This window comes from Condylostylus longicornis, unplaced genomic scaffold, assembly GCF_029603195.1.
Source record: "Condylostylus longicornis isolate FDR11 unplaced genomic scaffold, ASM2960319v2 ptg000023l, whole genome shotgun sequence".
Taxonomy (NCBI): Eukaryota; Metazoa; Arthropoda; class Insecta; order Diptera; family Dolichopodidae; genus Condylostylus; species Condylostylus longicornis.
Window position 1 is genome coordinate 1,480,337 of NW_026577992.1, and position 23,535 is coordinate 1,503,871.

Genomic DNA, 23,535 nt, shown 5'->3' on the forward strand with positions numbered 1-23,535 from the left:
ATATGTACGTCAATTAATATTATATTAATTTTAACATATTGATTTGCATCTGTACTTTAAGTAATAAAACTACACGTTAGAGAAATAATGTAGGACTAGTTTAACGATTCAAATTTATGTTGTAACCAAAATTGGTATGCACATACATATACTATTATATTATAATCTTAAACGATTAATTCTCAGCTAATTTGTACTTAAAATTAGTTATATTTAAATTTGTTTTAAAATGTGCAAGCAACAATTTTAATTTTAAATATGCAACTAATTCATCGTTAAACTGAATTCTCATGATAAAATAAACAAAAACTAGCATTTCATTTTGCTTATGATTAACAATTAAAAATTTAGGCTTATTAGTTTAGTGATTAATATGGATGGCTTTAGTGAAAAAGCAATGTCAAAACAGTATACTAAGAGATAATTAAGAATTACTATATAAAATTGAAGTTTCCACAATCAAAAATTTACTTACATTATGTTTAAGATTATTTTTTTTAATTATATTTATGATAGCGGTAATTAACACAAATTTAAAGGTTAAAATTTTAATAAATAAAAGTTTATATTTGCAATAACAAGCAAACTCCAGCTAATGTCCACTTTCCCGGTTTCTCTTTAGTTTTTAAATTGAAAGTCCAAACAAAAGTTGGCCCACGTTTACTGTCAAGAGAAATGTACGAATAATAAAAAAAAATACACAAATAATTTTTAAAAGTAGAATATATAAATTCAAAGTTTTTACCGAATTTTGTATAAAGGACACTCATAAATATTTTTCAGATCCTGTTTATCTTGAGTGATGGCTTTGATATAAATTACAGGCATAGACGGAAATAATTCTTTCATACGGGCATCTGCTATTGTTCCAAGTTGAATGTCCCAGCGAGCACCTTCCATAAAGAGACCATTTACATATGAACCTTCTCTTGGTGCCGCACTAAAATTATACGTAATTTTGAAATATATTTTTTTATTTACAAATAAACATAAACTTACGCTATTTCGCTTTTATGTTTTTTCGTAACGTCACAATTTAAACACATTCTATCTAATGGCCAATCATTTTTTCTAGCTGTTTGCTGCATAATAGCGGTTAGAAAACTTTGTGGATTAAAAAATCCTCCTAACCACACACTAGATGGCAATTTAAAATCACTAACCCAAGTTTCTAATTCTTTCAAACGTTGCATTAGGTCGGCAATCCAAGATCCAAGATTTAATATACTTGGATATGCCAGTTTTTCCCACGTTACCGGTACTTGATCCATATATAAACAATCCATTAAGCTTTCCATAACAGATGAAATTGTTAATTCGCCTTTAAGTCCCATTTCTAACTCTTTTAATGAACGAACAATTTCAGTATTCAAAATATTCATTCTATCAGCTTCTTGAAGTGCTACAATAATATAAGGTGTTTTCTCTTTACCTGCTTTTATGCTTAGTTCCACTATATTAAATGGGAGAGGAATTTTATCCAACGTATCTTCAATCAAAATTTTTACAATTTCCTCTTGTGTCATTTCACCAGGTCCAGCGCCAGCAGCCATTTTTGGTTGCAATTCGAAAATAATTCGAAAAATCCTTTCTGTAACAGTTGTTAAAAAACCAATTTCGGCATTTGCATGTAAACCATATAAAATAGGGGATTCAGTTGGTAAGTTTTCATTTATGTAACTATGATATTCATCATAATTTAAAATTCCTGGTGCTTTAAATCCCACTGTATAATATAATTCGCCATTTAGTAACTCCGGTTGCATATATTCTTCGAGATATGTTCTGCATAATCGGCGATCCCAATCATCTGTTATGTGACCACCATACATTATCTCTCCAAAAAGGTATCTCAAATCTTCCCAAGGCACGCGTGTATTCGCTTCCAAATAATTATGAAGGACGTAAACACTGATTGTTAAATCACCAACGTTGAAAGGATATCGCACGTTCCAACCTTGTGCACCAAATTTGCGACGCTCTGCAATAGCTGCGTGAAAATAACACAGCGAAAATAATATAGCCTTAAATTCTGTCTCCTTAGAACACATTTCTAAAGTTTCTTGTGTAAAGTTATCCAAAGCTTTGTGCAGATTAGCCAACATACCAGTTGGTGGTTCATTTGTCACTTTTATTGCTGATTCCAAAATGCCTTGTGGTAAAATATGGAATTCATGACTCGGGGCTGGCTCAGCGCTTAGAAATAGACGATAATCAGGATGAGAATTACCGACTGTACCCTCTATAGTTTTTTCTAGTCGGGGTAGCCAATGTGCGACTAAATGAATATTTTGCAGCATAACCTGTTTAAGATAAAAATTTAAGTTTGAAAGTGAGCTCATACAGCTTAATTTATATATACAACAAGGTAGAAGAAATGTGATGAATCATTTTCAAAATTTTGAACAATTTTTTGATAATATATACTAAAAGTAGTCTATTGAAAAAAAAAATACCCAATGTCCTTCACGGGTAGCTTCCTCGATTGCTTTTTCTGCAATCATTTCCTGTCCTTGTCCCAAGGAAACACTGTGAAAATTTTCTGTTTCAAAACCCCATCCTAAATATTTTCCAACTCGTTCAACGTCTTTTAGAGGATCTACTCCGGGGGAAAGAACAAAAAATGTGTGAATTTCGGAACTAGTTTCCTCAAAAGTTTTAGCAAAATCAACGCTTCTTGCTTCAATATACTTGGTACCCAATTTCTCTTCTATATAAACTTGAACAGCGTAAGTCATTCGATCTGCTCTCAAACAACGCCAAATACACAAACGTTGTAACGATGTTTTATTTTTCCATTCCCCAGGAAGTTTCTCCCTTTCTGGAGCATCAGCATCTAGTATTTTTTGCCATCTTTTTGGCGCAGCTTCCAAATCCTTGTCCAAACCTTTAAAACTATCACAGTAACTACTTAGAGCTTTAATTCCACCCCATTGAACATTATTAAGGAAATTAATTTCTGAGATAACATTCGGATTATATGGATATCTTAAGAGAAAATCTAGTTCACTTTGTTCTATTTCTTTAGAATGAAGTTGAATTTGAAATATCATTTGAGTTAGAAATATTAATTTATCAGCTTCAAATAAAGCTCTTGAAGTATACATATAACTAAAGAACGTAAGAGTGTCTACTAAGTTACTAACCCTCTCTTTCACATTATCTGATTCTGGAGCATTTTTTATAGCATTCAAGAAAACTATAGTAAATGATTTTAAAGAAAATTGATAAATAGCGTTAATTTTGAATAATTCATTCATAACAAAATATATAATAGATGCTCTACAAGCAGCAGGTCTATAAATTTCCCGAGCCGAATCTATTTGCGAGGTTGTGATTTTAGCTTCTGCAACTTTAATGCCAATTTCTTCAACAGTTCTCTTTGTTTTTTCTAAATTTGTTACTAAGGAGACATCTTCTAACACATTATCACCAGCAGCAGCCAACCTCTTTAAAAGATCTTCTTCCAAAATCTTTAGTGTTATTTTATTTTGATTCTGCTGCTGAGTGAGTTTAGTCCTTAAGCTTTCTAAATCAGCACGCTCAGCTTTAACAACTTCAGCAAGCAATTGATCTTCTAATCCATCACGAGTTACAGTAAAATTAATTAAAGTACATTGCGCTTGCATTTCAGGCTTGTAATGTGGATTAGCCAGTTTTGTTTGCAAAATCAAACGAAATTTCGGATTAAAATCGATTTCTCTGTCACCAAGTCTTAAACATGTACCTTTCTTTATCAAGTATCTCCCAACAAGTGGATTCAAAACTGCATCAATTGATTCTCCTATATTTTCAATGACTAAAACATTACCATCTCGAACAGCTTTTTCAATCATATCCATGTAACCTTTTTGATTAAGACGAAGGAGGGTCATATTCTTGGCGTATCTCTGTTTAACCCATTTTATGCCTTGCCTAAGGAACATTTTATTATAATACTTAAATAACTTTGAAGAAATGAAAATATTACAGCTGCGGATCAATAATTAAAGGATATCGTTCCGAATAGACCAATATCGCTGCATTTTCTGAGGACATTCTGTCATTTGGAAGACCTTGATTGTTCCATTGTGCAATTTGTGCATCATCGCAAATTAAGGAAAAAAGATCTACATTTTCAGTCATGGGTATTTGCGGCTAAAAATATTAAACTCAAAAAAACTATTTAATCGTGAAAAGAATAAAATTAGTCTAGTTTGTAATACCTCTAACTTCTTAAAAGTAGGTAACCACATTTTTTCCTGTAATTCTGAACGATACGATCGAGTAAAGCAACCAACATAAGATATGAAGCAAGCTATTAATAACATATCTCCTGGAATAGTTTCCAAGCTTTCGTTCAAACTAAAAAAAGATATTAGTATTAAATAAGATTACACACTAAGTAATTAATAAAAAAAAAAAAAGGGTAACACCGACTTCTTAACAGATGCTGTCCATCGAATTTTTTCCGATGCTAAACCTCCAACAAGACGATTTGCAATATCTATCGTGAATGCTGTCTTATCAGCTTCATCTTGACATTTTTGTTTTTCAGCCATAGCAGCATTAAATTCAGATTGAATAGCATTTAATTCTTCTTCTAATTCATTTAAGCGATTATTTAATGATTCCAATTTCTCTCTTGCTGCGTTTAACTGGTATTCAGCATCTTTCAAAGCTCTTATTTTTGGCTCCACTTCTAGATACACTTCATAAAAATTGTTAATATTAATAACCCATGAACAGAGACCTGCAGCAGCTAAAGTTAAATAAATTTATTTATTTTATAATTACTAAATAAATTTTCTGCATTACTGTACCTCCCGATTTCGCCATGATTTTGTGAGGGTCGAATTCTGGGTCTTTTAGGTATGGTTGTAAAGCTTTTATAACATCAGGCGGAATTGATTCTTTTTTGTAGTAAATCAGATCTTGCATAAATTTGTCAACATTACCCATTATACCACGACACGCTTTCCAACTTCTATCTTTAGGTATTTTACCCTTCGGTGAAAATAATACTAACACTGCTGCAACTACATTAACTACAGCGTCTGGTGGTGACCCAAACGATTTCAATTCAGTTAGATTGTTTTTATTCAAGGTATTCAAAGCTTCTTGAGCTTTTTCAAGAGCTGGCATCGCAGCTTTATATTCTTCTGTGCAAACAGCTGCTATTGCTGTCACTTCTTCTTCTATAGTTCTAACTTTTTTTTCTTCTTCTGAAACAAAAGCTCTCTCCTTAGAAACTTTTTCATTTTCAGCACTAACAACTTTAATTAGTGCGTCAGCTTCTTCGTTTTTAATTTTTAAAATTACTTCTTGGTCTTTCAAAACAAATTGCAGATCGTCAACTTCTTTAGAGCATGATGCTAGTTTAATTAATCCGTTTTCCAAACGAGTAATGTATTCTTTTGTAGCCGTATCTTTTTCAATAACTAATTTTCTATATAATTTAATTAACTCTAAAAAAGATTTGGGTGTAGTATAGTTATAACGCCTATCATTCGCCAAATAAACTTCAGATAATTTATTTACAGAGGTATGGACGTAAGCCATGAATTTCGAGATGGGAAGTGCAAGCTCTTGCTTTAAAAAAAAAAAAAAAAACAATTGTACAGTAAAATATGTTAAAAATTATTATAAATCTTACATGTAAAGTTTCAAATTCATTCAAAAATCTATATGACACGGACTCTAAGGCTTCTATCGGCCACCCATGAAACCAATTGATTGTTGTACAATTCACCAACGATGGAAATTTTCTAGCTCGTATCCTTAGGGTTGAACCAACCGGAGAGAAGCATAAAACGACTTTTATTAACGATCTGACCTTTTCAATAAAAAATTTCCAACAATTTTCTCTAGTATCACTAATACCGGCCTCTTTCACTTCATTTCGTATAGTACTTATAATATTTTCAACCTCATCATCCGCAAAAAGCTCTGGAATATCACCGGATGCCAACAAATCATTGATAACAACCAAAAATTCTTCTTTAGCTATCTCGGAATCAGTTACTAGAAAACAATTTGGTGTATTTTTTATCCCTGCTTTTATATACAAAGTGTTTAGATTTGCTTTTAAATCAACAATGCTAAAATCTTTTGTTAACTGAATTTTGAAGACATCTAAAGAGGAAATAAAAGCTGCCAGTCTTGTCAAAGATTGTTTGCCTGAACCACCAACACCAATTAATAACGCATATCCCCGAGATGACTCAAGAATTCTACTTATACGACAAATATGACTCATAGCATCTTCAAATAGCACTAAATTCATTGCACCTACTACTTCATTATAATTATGTTGTGCCTCTTTCAAAAGTGTTTGTAAAGTCAGCCAATTTTGTATTGGCATATACTTCATATCGGATAATCCTCTTGCAAAATGACAATAAATCAAAGGTTGTAATAATACAACCTCTTCGTTATATTGATCAATATTTTTTCGTAAGGTGTCAATAGCAATTTTCTTAAAATTGTTAATATCATTGAAATCCACAAGTTTATCTCCATAAACTCTTTGGGACTCATGAAACCATAAACGTATCATCATATCACTATTAGGGCATGAATCGCTGTTACCATACAAAATACCCTACAAATAATCATATTACAGTGCATATGAAATTGTACAAATAAGAATGAAAGTTTTACCACAAATATATTAGCAATATCACGCAAGTTAAAATTATAATGAAATTTCACAGCAGTAGGTAAAAAAGAAGATGATACTTTTTGATGTAAAGCAATAGCAGCATTTACTAGACTATTACATAAACTTTTTACCACAGTGCTAAAACGAAGAGTTGGAACAGCTAAATGTTGTGATAAAATTGAGTTTAGAATATGATGTAAAGCATCACTACCTGGCTGACTGCAAGAAAAGGCAAAAAAGATCACATTATATGGATAATCAAATTTTTATATTACTAAAGGAAAGCGCTTTTTATAAATGTATTTACTTACTTAACAGCAAATGAACAAAAATGCCTTTGTAATCTAGGATCTATAGTAAATGATCCTGCTGAAGGGTTCATGCAAGAAACAAATTGACAGGAATGTATATCTTTCAAAATCATTTTTACTCGATCGTACCAGTGCTTATAGTCCATAAATTGCCGAATCAATGTGTGAGGCTGGACAGTTCCATACTTATCCACTTCTGGCATATTCATATCGTCTACAAAATACAACATATTTTTATTCCCTGGAGGTCCAAAATTTCTTCCAGCTTTCTTTTCCAATGGTTTTTCTAAAATTCTTTGTAATGCTTCAGAAGTAGTATAGAAATTAAACGGAACATTTGTAACCGCCCATTTCGTAGAATCCTTGTCAACTAACGCATTCAATTTATAGTTCATAAGTATTGTTTTACCAGAGCCAGCTGGGCCAATTAACATGATAGGATTTTTCGCTTCTAATAGAACATCCATAAAATACCTTAAACGAGTTGTTTCAGATGTAGGTACTAAATTTGATTGTAACGGTTTGTCAGTCTCTAATTCAAAATTTTCTACAAGATTAGTCCATGGAATTAATGCTTTTGTTTCTTGATCTACGTAATAATCAAAAACTGTTCCTTCGGGAGGAAATTTAACTGATTTAAATTCTGAAATAAACCATTTAGAAAACTCATTTCGCCAATCGATTATCTGATCTTGAAATAAACATGATCCAAAGCCCCAAATACACGCAAAAGCAAAATAGATTTCATACCAGTCTTTTGGACAATCGATTGGTAAGTTTTCTTGAACTAACAAACAATTCAACAAATAACAAGTCATCTGTATCATCGCAATATCTGATATCGGAGTAATTTTCTTCAAACCTTTCTTAGAATTTTCTAACAAGGATGGAATATATCTATCAAAAAGTGTTCCCAAAACTGATTGCTCACTCTTTGATCTTCTACTTAACCATGAAGCGACAAACGGATTCCAACTTAAGTCTTGAGGATTAATGTATAATATGCCAGCTCTCGAAACCGTTGCTGGTGTAGCTGTTTTTAGATTCGCTATTTCAAATAATAACCTCATATCCTTTGTTAGTGCAATACGTTCATTACTCGCTAAGGTCAAAACTTTATTATCATCCATTACGGTATTTAAACTTTCAATCCACATTGGATCAATATCACCATCTAGAACAATCCATTTGGGACCATCACCGCTCATATTAGCTTGATCTCTCATTATTATTGAAAATAATCCGTCCTTCCATTCCCTTGTGGATGGATTCACAATACCAAACAACTCATCATTTGTAACTGCTTTAGGGTTTAAATCATTATAAAATGGCTTCCTGTTCATATTATGATAAGTTTTCTGTAAAACTTTCCAGACTTCTGATTTTCCTGTTCCAGCGAACCCTACTATAAAAACAGAATGTCGCACAGCAAACAATTCTGTAAGTTCTACAACTTTTTGAATAAATTCTGGTTCTGGTTGTAATGACAATTCTACAGTTGATTTTTTAATTATCTCTTCAAATTCTTGATTACGTTTTCGTGGAACATTTAAGTTGGGAAATAAGTCTCCAATCAAACCAATAAATACTGGTAAATCATCTGTAACAATTTTTGGCGTATTAAAATCACGGAGAGCTCTCATTAAAACTTGATCCTCGGGTCTGTGCCTGTCATCTCTCTTGAATAATTATAAAAAATTTATTATGTTTTGTTGTGTATTTGAAAATAAATTAAAAAGAAATAAAATCAAAATAAAATAATTGAAATACTTACTCTCAGTGATCCAGCAACAACAAGAACAGATTTAATGGCCCTTAAACCCCAATCATAGTGATCCTGTTTTGAGAGCAACTCTTTACATAAAGTGTACAATGTTATAAATTTACGCGCTAACAAGCGAGCTTCTTGAAATCCTTCTGCTACTAACATAATTTCAGCTATTAATGCAAAATCGGGAACAACCATAGCACATGGACGATACAACGCTTTCAGATTTTCTGGTAATTCAGCCCGACCGGCGTAGCCTGGGTTCATCGTAATAAAAACGCCTACTGTAGGTTTCAGAGATATCATTTCTCCTAAGAAATTTAATATTTTCTTTTTACCCTAACAATATTTTTTAAATGATATTAAGTATTAAGTATGTGCAAATATATTGTAGCTTGTTAAAAATATGAAAATAACTACAAAATATTATTATTTACCTTTATTGCATCCTGTATACATTTTACTTGAACAGCTATAACAGATAAGACACTGACAGAAATTCTATTGAATTCGTCAAAACAGCCCCACGCACCAGTTTGAGCTAATCCTTTATGAATGTTACCAACTGATTTATAATCCATTTGTTCGGAGCAATTGAAAACATAAACCATTATACCAAGTGCCCTTCCCAGATCTTTTGTTGTTTCGGTTTTGCCTGTACCAGCTGGACCTGCTGGGGCACCACCCATTACTAAATGTAATGATTGCGTCAAAGTTATATAACAACGATCTGTCAACGGTGTTACTACCAATCTAGGTGTATTACCTAAGAATTCATAATCGTAACAAAATTGAGCGTCGCAAATATTTGCAAAACAATCGCCCCTTGCTTCATCCCACCTGTGACGCAATTGCGTTTGCCATTGAAATGATGAAATTGACTCTACTTTTAAAGCAATCATCTTAGCAACAACATCTCTTTGATGAACATCAATTGTGCATATTGTCATAATTTTTTGTCTGTCTGCAGCCGTCAGATCACTCAATAAAAGCATAATTAACGAATTTAATTGATTAATTTGTTGCTTATTGTATTCTTTCATTGCATTTTCATATCCCATATCCAACTTCATGAACGCCTTATTTGTCTCGAATGTCCACCAAATTTGAGATCCAACTAAAGCAGATTGAGCTGGCCATTCAAATAGCCAAGTATCTCGCGGCTTTTCATCATAAGCTACAACTGCACGCCGTAAATGATCTCGTAAAGTATCGCGCATACTACTCGTTACACGATTTAACCAAATTTCGACTTTACCACTGCAATCACATTTTTCTAAAAACGGCACGTATTCATCTAGTTCCTTAGCTACCATTCCATTTGCTGTTTTACCGCTTGGTAAAAATGTCAGTTTACCCATTGAATCATATAATTTTGTTAAATGACGACAAACAAGAACAGGCTTATTACTATTTGATAAAATATCTAACAAATCCGCTGATGAAATAAAATAAAATCGTGGATATGCTAAACGTTTTGTTTCTAAATAATCATTAAGAGCCTTTTCACAAAATGATAAAGCTATTCCGAGTCTCTCTAGTTTATCGACTAAACCAGATCTATTGCAAGCCTTAATGACATATTTATCTGCGATCATGTTAACTGCAAATTATATAAAATAAAATATTTTCATATTTTATTAATTATAATCATAATAATTATAGTTAAAATAAAATATTTTCATACTTAATAAATTTTTGAAATCTTTATCAATTGCATCGAATCTACTTGAGTCTTCTGGCAACTGACTTCTAATATCTTCAGATCCAATGAAAATGTTTTCCAAATATTGCCATTTTCTCTGAACTTCAAACCAAGATGATATAACCGCATCAGTATTGGATAACTTTTTCTGCCATTCAAATACCTGTTTTTCAAAGTATCCTACATACTTTGAGCTCATCATATTTTGAACTCGATTTTGATTATCTTCTAAGATTTCGATTAACTCCTCAGATGGTCTTAATATTTGCAAATTTGTTCTTTCATGCAAATCAGTTTCAAAAACCATACCAGCCCATGTTGAGCTAATTTCCGATAAATCTTTTTCAATTGCAGCTTCTTTGATGGATTTTTCAACAATATTTTTAACTTCTTCTTCAAATCTGTGTAAACCCAAATCAAGTAAATTAGCTAAAGTTGTAGAATCAGTCATATCAAATTTAATTTTAGTCTCATCCATTAACTGCTGCCAATGACGCGATTTTATTGCTGGATTTTGCAAATCGACAACAGCCCGCAAAGACGTCATTAAATTTTTTAACAGCAATTCAGCATAAATATACGGTTCCCATGTGCGACAACAAGAATCTAAAGCTTTTAAAGAGCGATTAAACTTTTTATTTTCAGAATCCATACTTTCTATATCAATTTTTTTCCATGGAGTTGTTTTCCAATCTTCAATTGTCGTTTCAATTGGTATAACATGGTCCCATAATATTTTTACAGCTTTCAATTCCTTTAAACATACCTCTATGGCTAATCTAACTGGAGACGGAAGCTCAAGTAACTTAGCTTGTTTATCTAATAGATCAATATTTTGTTCCAAAGTTTTAATTCGATTAAATTCTTCGTCAATTAATTTATATACATGTGGACAAGGAATAAAAAAGAACTAAAACAAAATAATAATACTGCAAAATTTTTAACATTCGCTCCTATAGACATAATTAATTTACCGATTTTTTAAGAAACTTATTTCTAAAAATTTGCGAGCGAATATTTTGTAAATTAACACGTTTATCGATTAAGTCAATTTGATAAGTCTTTATTGGTTCAATCAATGTTTTGACATTAACTAATTCACGTTTAATTTTTTTCCATTCGTCCGGAAGGTCTTGGAACTGAAATTATTTAAATTATTTAAATTTCAGATTTATTTGATACTGTGATTCTTTGACATTGAAATTCTTAGCAACTGCAAAATACTAGCTGACAATTTAATATTTACCTGTTTAAATACTTTTTCTGGAAATGCATAGTCATATGATTTTAAAAGTTTAACAATATTTTTCAAAGGATCGAACATTGAGTCATAGTATACTTGGTTATCAGCAATTTTTTGTAAAACCTTAATAGTTTTTATAAGTCCATCAAAATCATTTTTATCCAAATCAATATAAAGAATCGTTAGAGCTTCAGCTATAAAATCATCTAATTCCTGAACACAATTAAAAAAAAATGTTAAAAAACCACAATATTAGAATAATATGTTACGAAACCTGCAAACAATCTTCAACTATTTTAATTAAATCATCTTTGAAAAAGTTAATCCAATTATTTACTTCTTCAAGTACATCCTTCTTAAATTGTTTTGTGTTTAATCTTAACCATATGAAATCATAATATAAATCCCACTTTTGATCAATTTCTTCAAAAAGATAAGTAAAATTTTTAATTTCGTTCTTATACAGATTCAATGGTAAATTTTCTAAAGATTCCTTGATTGGTTTTGGTCTTAAAGTTTCATCTTCACGTTCAAAATTATTAAGAGGTCGACCATACATTTTAATATCTTTTAAATATTGTGACCGATTTAGTTTCCAAATAAAAGAACTTTTACCATATTCACTCTGAACATAATTTTTAATTTGACTCATAACATTACGAATTTTATTTAATATATCGTCACGAACTTTAGTTAAACTTGGCTTCTCACATAATTCATCTAAAAAAAAATTCATTAGTATGCATTTTATTAGTATTATATTAAATACACATAAGTATGCCAGCTTAATTATAAATTATTGATTATTTTTCTGCTTACAGAACTGAAAAATCATGCATAAAATTGAGAGAGTAAATAACGTGTTTCTACCAACTCAAAAACAACGGAAACAAAACTTTTTTTACTTTACGATAACTTTCGTGCTGCTATTTAAATTTTAGTTCGAGTCCATTTGGTTTCGAAAAATTCGATTCGTAACAAGTTATAACTAGCTTTGATTGCAGTTTTGATTACGATAAATACTTATAAATCAATTTCTTGAAGTTCACTTCTCCGTGTGAAGGAAGTGACTTGAAATAACGCGGCAATTCTTAACACTCAATTTTGAAAAAACAAATTAAGCTTATGAACAGGATGCCCGTTATTCGCATTACATATTAAGTTAACATAATATAATAAAACATTCTGCTTTTATGAACTAAAAAATAAAAATTTGTCAAACCCATATAAGTGTCGTTATCAGTTGTCTGATCCGTTGGTGCAGATTTTGTCAGCATAATAGCCATGCGAAATATATCTTGCAAAATTTCTTCCATATATTGATAGAAACCTTGAGGATCATCTAAATCTATATTTCTATCGTAAAAAATGTTTGGAGGTTTCAAGCAAATTGTTATCTCAGCTATTGGGAATTCATTTTCGTTGATATCGTCCATTTCGTTTTTCAAATAACGTATACTTGTTTTGATAGCGGCTTTTAATTCTTCAACTATAATAGTATCAAGATAATTTTCATAAACTATAAATTTATGCCGTTCTTCATCATCCAAAAGCTTCAACGTTTCTTCAGTATTCATTTCAACAATTTCCTAAAATTTTTACATGCTTATAAATATAATTTATAATTTAATAGAAAAGATAAAATTTAACTTGTTGCTGTTAAAGGAATTAATATTTTAAAATTATTTTTGTTTTCTTTTTTATTTAATTTTGATACACATTGTATGTAATTGGTTCTAGTATTAAGTACGCATAGGTTTATGTTTTATTTAACAAAATTAAATTTTCAAAGGAACTGAAATAATAAATTCTTATTCTAATACAGAAAGTTAATAAATAATTAAAAAAAAAACTTAAATTTTATTTTAAAACGAGAAAAAAATAGAGTTGACCATATCAACTCTGTAATACCCGTACGAATTTGTTATCCTATGTGCGAATAAATATGCCATAGCACATATATGGGACAGACTATAGCTCTAAAATTAAATTACCATATTAATTTGTGCAAAGTTTTAGTATTGTGACTTCAATATTTTCTAAGTTATGGCCAAAGGACTTTTGAAGTTGAAGGGCAGCTACCACAAAGGAACAAGAATTTTCAACGATTTTTATCACACATACCCCTGATAATACACTGGTTTTCTTGTGATCTCAATAACTTTTATGAAGATAGCTGACATTTTACCGTATTTTATTTTGAAAAATTTTGAATAGTTTTTAAAATATAGCCAAATAATTTTTCAAATTGAATGGCAGATATCAGAAGGAGCAATTTCAATGTCTTTTATCAAACACAATGGTCGTAGTAATATGTTCACTTGTGCGAAATTTCAATAGGTTCTATAATTTCTGAAATATAGCCAAGTAAATTTTGAAATTATATGGCAGCTATCCGAACCAGTACCTCGATCATATCCTATTTAAATAAGGTTCAGGCATTTACTATAATAAATCATTTCTAAAAATTTGGTAAACTTAGGTCTGTTAGTTTTTCAGTTATCGTTAAGACGGACGGGCGCACGAACAGACAAAGCTAAATCGACTTAGAATTCGACGCTAATCCAAAACATATTGTAATTCAGTCTATATCACAGTTACTAACAGTACGTCAAATTTAGTACATCCTTTGAACATATGTACGTACGGGCATGAGAGTTAATTTTGAGTTTTTTTTTTAATAAATTGCTTTAACATGAATATTTACATTGAGATCTATTTGAGAATGCATTTCGTCCTGACTTGTTACTTGGTCTTCCGGTATAATAGGAGAAACTCCAGTTGTTATTTGTTTTAAAAGTATACTATTTCGAATATCCACTTCACTACTTGATTCTACCCACATTTGAATATCAGGCATATCATAAAACAATTTTAAATTGAAGTTAATTAATTTCTTAATCAATTCCTTTGTTGTAATGCAATCTAAAAAGCGTGATTTCATAATTTTTTTTCGATTCTCGAAATCAATAAACGATTTATTATTATGAGGTTGCCTTTTATACAAGGGTATATTACCCCATGAACGTATACTATTTCTTATCAAGCCAATATTAAATTGAGTGCGCATTAAACGTTTATTTACACTTTTTATTTCAACATATAGTGCATGCAATTTTTCAGTATCTAAAAAGAAAAATTTTGTCAATATTATATAACGGGTTGCGAATTGAAAATATAATAAAAAATTTCTGATAAAAACTTGAAATATATAATCAAAAATTCGCAGAAAAAGCTTTTGTGCATGAGCCAATAATAAGAATTATCATGAGTATTTTATAAAATGCAGTTCTTAAGGTTAGAAGGCATGAAACAAGTTAAATGCTAAAACTTGGAGTTCCAATATTAAGAATTACATTTTGAAGCATGGTCAATAAACAATATAATCAACAAAATAAAAATACATGCCGAAATATAAATATAAATTCATATTACCAATGTTAAACCAAATAATCTCATTTAAAAATGGTTCTAATAGATTTTCAACAACTTCCATTTGCGGTCTAAGCATGTCATATTCACATGGATGTGATTTTTTTAAAACTTCGTTGTACCATTCTTCAATACGTTGTATTTCGAACTTCGATTGAGTTAAATTATTTTGCAAGTTATAAAATTCTAAAGCTTCAGACGAAATTCTGTAATCAAGTGACCTTATGCTTCTAATATCATTTAAACCAACTTTCAACTGGAAATGTTACAGTTTTGATGCTATTTTAGTTTCAAAAGAAATCACAGTTTTACCTCTTGGTCAAAATTAACTTCAATAGTACCATCCCGTAATTTTCTAAAAATGGTTCTTTGAGCTCCACTTCTAATAGATTTAAGTAAATACTTGCGCCACCAATATAATATTTCTTTTTCAAAATTTTCAAGGTATTTCATCATTTCTCTATAACGTTTTATAACTTCTTGCCCATATTCGTTGTTCAAAATTTCTCTATATAATTAGATTACATAGTAAAAAACTTTGCATAAATTTGGAAATGAATATGAAAAAATATCGACTTACAGATATTGGGTGAAAGGAAATTCTCGAAAAATACTTAATATCCGAGCTCGTACTGATCTAAGCCAGCAAAGAGCTCCTGATGTAGGTGTTAAATACGGTACTACTTTGAGTTTCTAGATAATGATAATACAAATATAAATATTTCAATGATAAACTATGATATACCCAAAATGAAAAACTGCTTCCTAAATTTACTCACCATGATTCCATTTTCTTTATATGAATTCTTATATTCATTAAAAATAAGTTTAACAGTACTTAATTCGTTATCAAATTCTTCAACAATATTCTGTAGATTATCATATATTTGATGTTTTATAACTGGTCTATGTAAAAGAGAACCACACAGCTCGACAAATTGTAGGGTTGAATTAAGATCATGGGACACTTCAAAATATTTTTCAAATTGAAAAGCAAGTTTACGTTCAAGGATATCAGCACTGCTATTAAATTTTTTTAAATCTTGTTGGAAGCTTTTTAATTTCGGATCGATTTCTAGTGGATTGTACTGAATGTTACCCCATTCAGCGTATAACGTTTGAAATGAATCAGATATTTTTCTAACCTCTAATGTGATTGCTTTTCCTTTAAAGCCCCCGACACATATTTTATCAAGTTTCGTAAATTCAGAACCAATTTCAAAACAGTTATGCAACTCATTTAATCTTATTAAAAATAGATCATATCTTTCAAAAATGTAAGTAGATTGCCAGGTCCAATCTTGTGCAAATGGATTTGAAGGGCGTTTGAAATAATTTCTTTTAGTTTTCATTTCATTATACACTTCCCTAAAACAAAATATTATGAATTTTCAAGTTTTCTTAAAGTTACTGCAAACCTACCGAAAATATAACAGGTTTTTCTTTGTCATCCGTACCTTCTTTAAAGTATCTTCAATTTCTCCTTGAAATAGTGTGTCTGGCTGTAATGTTCTAATTGCACATTCAATTACACTATTGAAAATTAATTTAAAAAGGAGAGCCATATTCTCGACAGTGGAAGCATATTTTGAATAAGACCATGTTAAGCAGGTTGTTATCAGCAAAGGTCTCATATGAGTGCGACATTCTTCTAAATCTAATGACTCCATATTATCGATAATAGTTTTCTAAAATAATTTAAATTTATGTTTATAGTGATAACATATATATATAAGTTTATCTACTAAAAATTAAAATAGTATCGTACTACTGGTTTATAATGAATGTTGATATCTTTAGCTTGTTCTAGTGCATTTAAAGCATTGTGTACTAAATCATGAAACAGTTTTAGAAAAATTGAGCCAATTTTTTCTAGAACGAAACCAACAGTTCGTATTCGAACTCGACATAATTGTTGTACTAAGTCTTCCAAGTTTTCTAATCTAGCTTGCCAAAATTTGAACAAATGCTCTGGTATGGGTGTAGCACTTATTTCGATAATTCTAGCTTCAATATCTAATTTAGTTAGTTCATTCACAGTATCGAACCATTCCAAAACGATATCTTCTAGGCCATCTTTAATACTTACTGTCACAATTGCTAAATTACTAAAAATAAAAAAATTTAAAATATGTGGTTTAATATCAAATAGATGCCCGTTACCCTTGCGCAATTTGCGGCGAAATTTCCATAACTTCACTCATGCAAGTTGGTAACGGTAAAATCGTACGATTTTTCATATAGCCTTTCATTTTAACAAATTCTGTTTGGATAATCTGATTTTGTATTGGAACTTCTTGTACCATAACCTGAGTCCAATTATTTTGATTCGCTTTATGTTTTAAAAATGGTATCCATAAGTCATCCAGTAGAGACGAGATAGTTTCCAAGGGCTTCGGAGGTAATTCTCCAATATAGCAGCCCTATAAATGTATTGTTACCGAAGTAGCTCGCATTTGTTATAAAAAAAAGTACTCACTTTTCTAATATTTTCAGCACTCTTAAATACGTATGGAGACGTTTTTCGTACGAAATAAACAAGTTTTGAATTATATTCAGGTGGATAATCATGAGATACACATAATAATCCTGCAGCATTCCCATAGAAAACTACTTGCCGAACAGTTGAATTATCCAAAAAGTTCAAGAGAATATTCTAGAAATTGACAAATACAATTTCGTATAAATTTATTTGCGAAGCTACTAATATTATACAAAACATAAGCAGAAAATTTAGAAATTTTTTTAATTAAAAAATTTATTTTACATAACAGCTTAGAACTAATAAATAAATATTAAATACATATAACGGTCTTCAGAGAAATCACCTTAACTCGTTGACATTCGATGACCGATCGCGAATGAATTGAATACCCATGTTTACATGACAACTTTCAATGCAAATGTCAACCATTGATGCAAAAGTTTGTAAATATTGGTTAAAGGAGAAAACTCGAGTGATCACAAAAATTAAATTATGGAAAACCGCAAATAAAAATAAATTTGGAGAAGTCAGCAAAATTATATACAATTGATAATGTTTTAAAAGATGACATGTGAAACAATCCGATGACAAAATGGCTCCATTTTTTATAACCTTTTTTTATAAATTTTTAATTTTTTTTAAAGTTTAACTTTTTAATTTTTAAAAACGAAAACGTTAATGACAGTTTGATTGTGTCAACATTTCATAACAGGAGAATGCGATTTGAGAATCAGTTACGTTGTTTGTATCGCGGCTTAAGTATTTAACTTGGAATCAGTTCAAAACTCAAGCTGCGATTCAGCTTGAAAGCTCAAAAAAATATTAAATACATATAACGGTCTTTAGAGAAATCACCTTAACTCGTTGACATTCGATGACCGATCGCGAATGAATTGAATACCCATGTTTACATGACAACTCCCAATGCAAATGTCAACCATTGATGCAAAAGTTTGTAAATATTGGTTAAGGGAGAAAACTCGAGTGATCACAAAAATTAAATTCTGGGAAACCGCAAATAAAAATAAATTTGGAGAAGTCAGCAAAATTATATACAATTGATAATGTTTTAAAAAATGACATGTGAAACAATCCGATGACAAAATGGCTCCATTTTTTATAACCTTTTTTTTATAAATTTTTAATTTTTCTTAAAATTTAACTTTTTAATTTTTAAAAACGAAAAACGTTAATGAAAGTTTGGTTGTGTCAACATTTAATAAAAGGAGAATGAAATTTGAGAATCAGTTACGTTGTTTGTATCGCGGCTTAAGTATTTAACTTGGAATCAGTTCGAAACTCAAGCTGCGATTCAGCTTGAAAGCTCGAAAATGACAGTTTACTTGAAACTAAAAATATTAAATCTATTTATCACAATGAATGTAAATCTAATTTGTGACAAAAAATTATATTCTTTTATTTTCACGCTCTCAAGCTTTCGAATGATGTTCTTAATTCAACATTTCAAGTCAAATAGGCAAAATTTTTTGATTGATTTAAATGAAGTCGGCTTAGCCAAGTAACATTTATATGGACGTAAAGTAGCTTTCATGTACGCTTGAAGCTGTCATATAAACGGGACAAATAAAATTAAAATAAAATGAAGTGCTACATGCCGTTTACACATCCCAAAAAGTATGAAATTGAACGTGTGAAGTCTCATGATTGCTTCACATCAGACTGAAATTAGCTGATGGAAATTTTACGGTAAAATTGAATAACTTAAAAAATACAAGAAAAATAAAAATCAGCTGATCGCTATTCAAAATCATCGCAGCAATTTAAAAAAAAATCTTTGGTGGCTAGACAACGCATCGATTAAAAAATTTTAAATTGTGTTTATTAAACATTATGTCAAGTTGAAAATTTTTCGAGAGATTTCCGATATCACCGCTATTATAAAAATCTATTGTAAATTTTTATAAAAATTTAAAAAATTTCTATAAAGAAGAGAAATTATCAATTAAAAATAATTTTTTCGAAAGTGAAAAAAAGTATTTTTTTTTAAAGTTTTTATTACAATAAAAAACCTTTTTCCATCAAACTTATTGTTTTCTTCTGGTATGATAACTATGTATACCAACATTTTTATATTGAAAAAATTTAAATTGATTTATTACCCAACGGCTAATTTTGCTTACCTTTCTTCTCTTTTATATATCGTTAGATTAAAATTTTTATTTCTTAAAAACTATATAAAATAATTTGTATTTATCGTTGGTTTTAATCATTTAAGTAAAATAAATTTTCAGTATAAGTGTTTTTGTTGATCCCAATATAATAATATAATAACAAGAATACACGTTGTGGATATTAATTATGTATTGTTAAAGTATTTATATTATTGTTTAAAAAGTCTTGCCACATTACTGCTATAATCACAAATTCTGTATGTAATTACAAAATATTTATGGGTTACGAAGAAGTATAGTTCATTCAATTTTAAATCTAAGAATTATAATTCTTGAAAAACTTCGAAGAAGGCAAACAAAAAATATGTTTTGAAAAAAGAAGGCTGTGCACTTAACGTAGTATTCACTGGAAAAATTAAAAATTTTTTTATAATTTTTAAATTGTACATATATGTACAGTTATGTTGAGATTTATTCTAGGAAACAAATGAATAAGTGGTTGTTTTTGTTTATAAGTCAACAAAATTTAATTTTCCACAATTTTTAAATTACGAAAGTTAGTGACCCGTTTTCTAGAATTTCTACAAGGCGTTTCTTGACATATCGTGTTTCATTTCATTTCTAAGTAAGGGCAAAGTAAATGTATGTCATTGATGTTAAAGACGTAATCTAAAAAAAGGTAGACACAGCTATTCGAGAGTAAATTGAACAGTTTTATGAAGTAATTCATCAATTAATTAATTCAAAACTATTTACAGTATTTTTGTGGAAAGCACAAGATTATCAGTAAATTTTACGCTTCGGTATAGTTACAGCAAAATCATATGTTAATTACATTTATACGAAAAAATTTACGATTTAATTTTAGTCTGATGAAAATCGTGAATGCAAGCCCGATTTGACATAAATTTTGTTTGACAAAGGTTATAGTTTTCGACTCGTATTAAAAATTTCAAATTTTGTCGAAAGATCTGATTGCTAAACCGGCATCAGACTTTAAATATAAAACAGAACATTCCATAGCGAAATGTCAGAATTCAAATGTCTGACAGATATTATATTTTTGTTATGTCAAGTAGAATACACAAATTTAAATTAAATTGCGTAAGATCAAGCGAATTTATCGCCGTAAGTTTAACCGTCGGCTGTAAAATAGACTGAATTTTTATTGAACCGTTGGCGGCTTTTTTTGACTTCATGTGTTTCATTGGTCGTTTACATTATATGCAATTTGCTGTATAGTCAATTCTAGAATCATTCGCGGCTTTAGTTCTGTTTTAACAATATCTATGATTTACTTTTTAAATTATTTTATTATGATTTTAAATTATTTTATTATTGCTTATTAAAAAGTTCAATTTAATTTTTAGTACTTTTGAGTTTTAATATTTAAATATTTTTTAATCGGTATTACAACAATAAATTTGAAAAATATTAAGATGTTTTTTAAATTTTTTACATATGTACATATGTATACATATATGTATTTCCCAATCAATGGTAAATTTGAGTAATGCATTTCATGTAAGTACATATTTAGTTTTTAAATCTGACTAAATTCTGATTAAAGAACATGTTGTAATAAGACTAAAAAATATGTTCTTTACAGGTCCAATACGATACTTATATTAATAGATATTTGTCATAAGAAATCGAATATTGGTAAATTCTTAAACGTCAAATTTTACAAAATCTGAGTTGTCTGAGTTTACGGATACTCTACTACGTTTTTACTCTCAGTCAAAGTTTAAATTCTTAAACGTTTAAAAAAAGTCAATTAAGCGTCAAAATTGTAGATTTTTTTTTTTACATGCAGACAGTAATTCAGTAATTCAGTAAATAAATTTACTAACTGACGTAGTAATTCAGTAAATAAATTTGATGTATTGAGTGACTATCATTACGTTAAAAATAATATAAAAAATATTTTTTTTGTTAATTTTTAATATGTAAGTATAAAATTATTTTAAATCTAAAAAAAAATTTTTTTTTGTTTTGACGTTTACGGATGATCAAAATTCAAAGTCAATTACGGGTAAAAAGTTTACTACATTTCTGTCCGTAAAAGTTTTATACGTCAGACAGTTTGCAGACTAAAATCAAAATTTTGACGTTAAAGAATTTGCGGTATATTTCTCGGATCCATTTACAAAGTTCAAGTCTTTCTATCTTTTCGTTTCGTTTATTTAATTACAATATTATTGTGATGGCAATCCCAAAAGCACTAAATATATTTCGTGCAATATGTACACTTATATATAATGTACACAATACACTTGTCCTATTTCTATGTACATACATATATTCGGATGCTTACAGAACATTATGTATGTTTGTATTATGCTTTTTTTTATTATAAAATGTTTTAATTAGATGTTAAAATAATGGACAAATTTATTGTGAATTAAAGAAGATTGCCTAATAAAATTTCTTTTCTAAAGGCATCTTAAAAACTTTAGTGTTTAATTTTAAAATCGTAATTAATTCTTTTATGAGTGTTTATGTATGTACGTAGAGATATATGTATGTATGTATTTACATACTCAGTGTAAGTGCGAAGTGCGAAATATAGTTAAGGTGTTGCGTATAGATACTTACTTATGTACTTAAATATTACATACTTATTATTTTTTGGAAAATTGAAAAGTGTGATGAAGTAAAATAGATGTTGAGATGTTTGCGATATTTTTAATAATTATTTAAGTACATTCAATTAGGTCAAAATAAAGGAAATATTCTAAATTTTAGATGGTTTCAAATTTAGATTAGGATTGAGATTATTATTTTTTTTATAGTAATTTTTCATATTTTATTAAACAACTCTAGTTGTTAATAAGACTTTAATTAACTATTTTTGATATGAATTTGATATTTTTTTAAGAATTTGCTGTAACAGAGCTTTGCGGATCTCTTTACTCCATTTTATTTTGTGTTATAACTATTAATTTTTTAAAAAAGTTGTTAACCTAATATATGAAAATTAACTAAAGTTGTTAAATATTACATAAAAATTTTACGATTAATATTGTAAAAATGACAATATTATATTATGCTTTTATAACACTTAAAAATCTGAAAATATATAAATATTTTCATAAATAAAAAGTATTTACTTACTAGATATCGACTATTATCCGTTAATTTAATCCATTTTTCATTTTTAGCTTTCATTGTTTTCAATATATAATTTTGAATCCATTCTATTCTAGGATCAATTTTAATTTCTTCTTCTATTTGATCGCCCATTTTTATTTTCTAAAACTAACAAATTTTAATGGTTTGATTTTTCAATGAACTTTCATATACATATATGAATGTACTTATGTAGGTATATAGCACAGTTTAAGCATTCTTTTATTTGAACATAATCATTGTAAAAGAGGAAATTTTCGAAAATTCCGTTCTAACTTAAATCTAAATAAATATAAAGCATGTTCGATAAATTAAAAGTACAAAGCTTTCAAATGTTGCATGTTTGATAAATCTTTACTAGAAAAGAATTGCATTCGAAAATCGTAGTATGTTTTTAAGCATAATTTCTAAAGGGTTTTTAAAGCATTTTTAAGTGCTGAAAAACTTTAAATATTAAAAATCTAAAAAAGTAAAATAATAACCTCCTGTAGCTCGGTAATGATGCAAAAAAAAAAACAAAATACATATCTGAATCATCCAAAATCCGTAAACTTTAAAACATTATAGAATAAATACTTACTGTACAATCAAAATATCAAGAAATATTTTAAATAGGTAAATTGAATTGCTACTAAATTTGTTTTAATCAGTAAAAATCCGCGAAATCACAAGTAATCTCCTTGT

The 23,535-nt window shown here is 29.2% G+C and overlaps 1 protein-coding gene across 1 annotated transcript; it reads right to left on the reverse strand.

Moving 5' to 3' along the window:
• Window positions 1-546: 546 nt before the first annotated feature.
• On the reverse strand, window positions 547-22,965 carry LOC129606990 (dynein beta chain, ciliary). Its single transcript, XM_055517662.1, has 28 exons — window positions 22,837-22,965; window positions 17,582-17,758; window positions 17,266-17,525; window positions 16,871-17,210; window positions 16,525-16,790; window positions 15,882-16,470; window positions 15,683-15,795; window positions 15,415-15,610; window positions 15,106-15,358; window positions 14,378-14,796; window positions 12,893-13,259; window positions 11,945-12,390; window positions 11,674-11,883; window positions 11,402-11,566; window positions 10,410-11,337; window positions 9,160-10,325; window positions 8,729-9,061; window positions 6,955-8,633; window positions 6,643-6,862; window positions 5,636-6,583; window positions 4,803-5,571; window positions 4,420-4,741; window positions 4,206-4,344; window positions 3,971-4,137; window positions 2,457-3,915; window positions 1,000-2,303; window positions 746-940; window positions 547-663 (listed from the first exon to the last, which is right to left on the reverse strand). The coding sequence occupies exons 1-28, from the start codon at window positions 22,963-22,965 to the stop codon at window positions 564-566; spliced, it is 13,659 nt and encodes a 4,552-aa protein (XP_055373637.1). The 3' UTR covers window positions 547-563.
• Window positions 22,966-23,535: the final 570 nt, after the last annotated feature.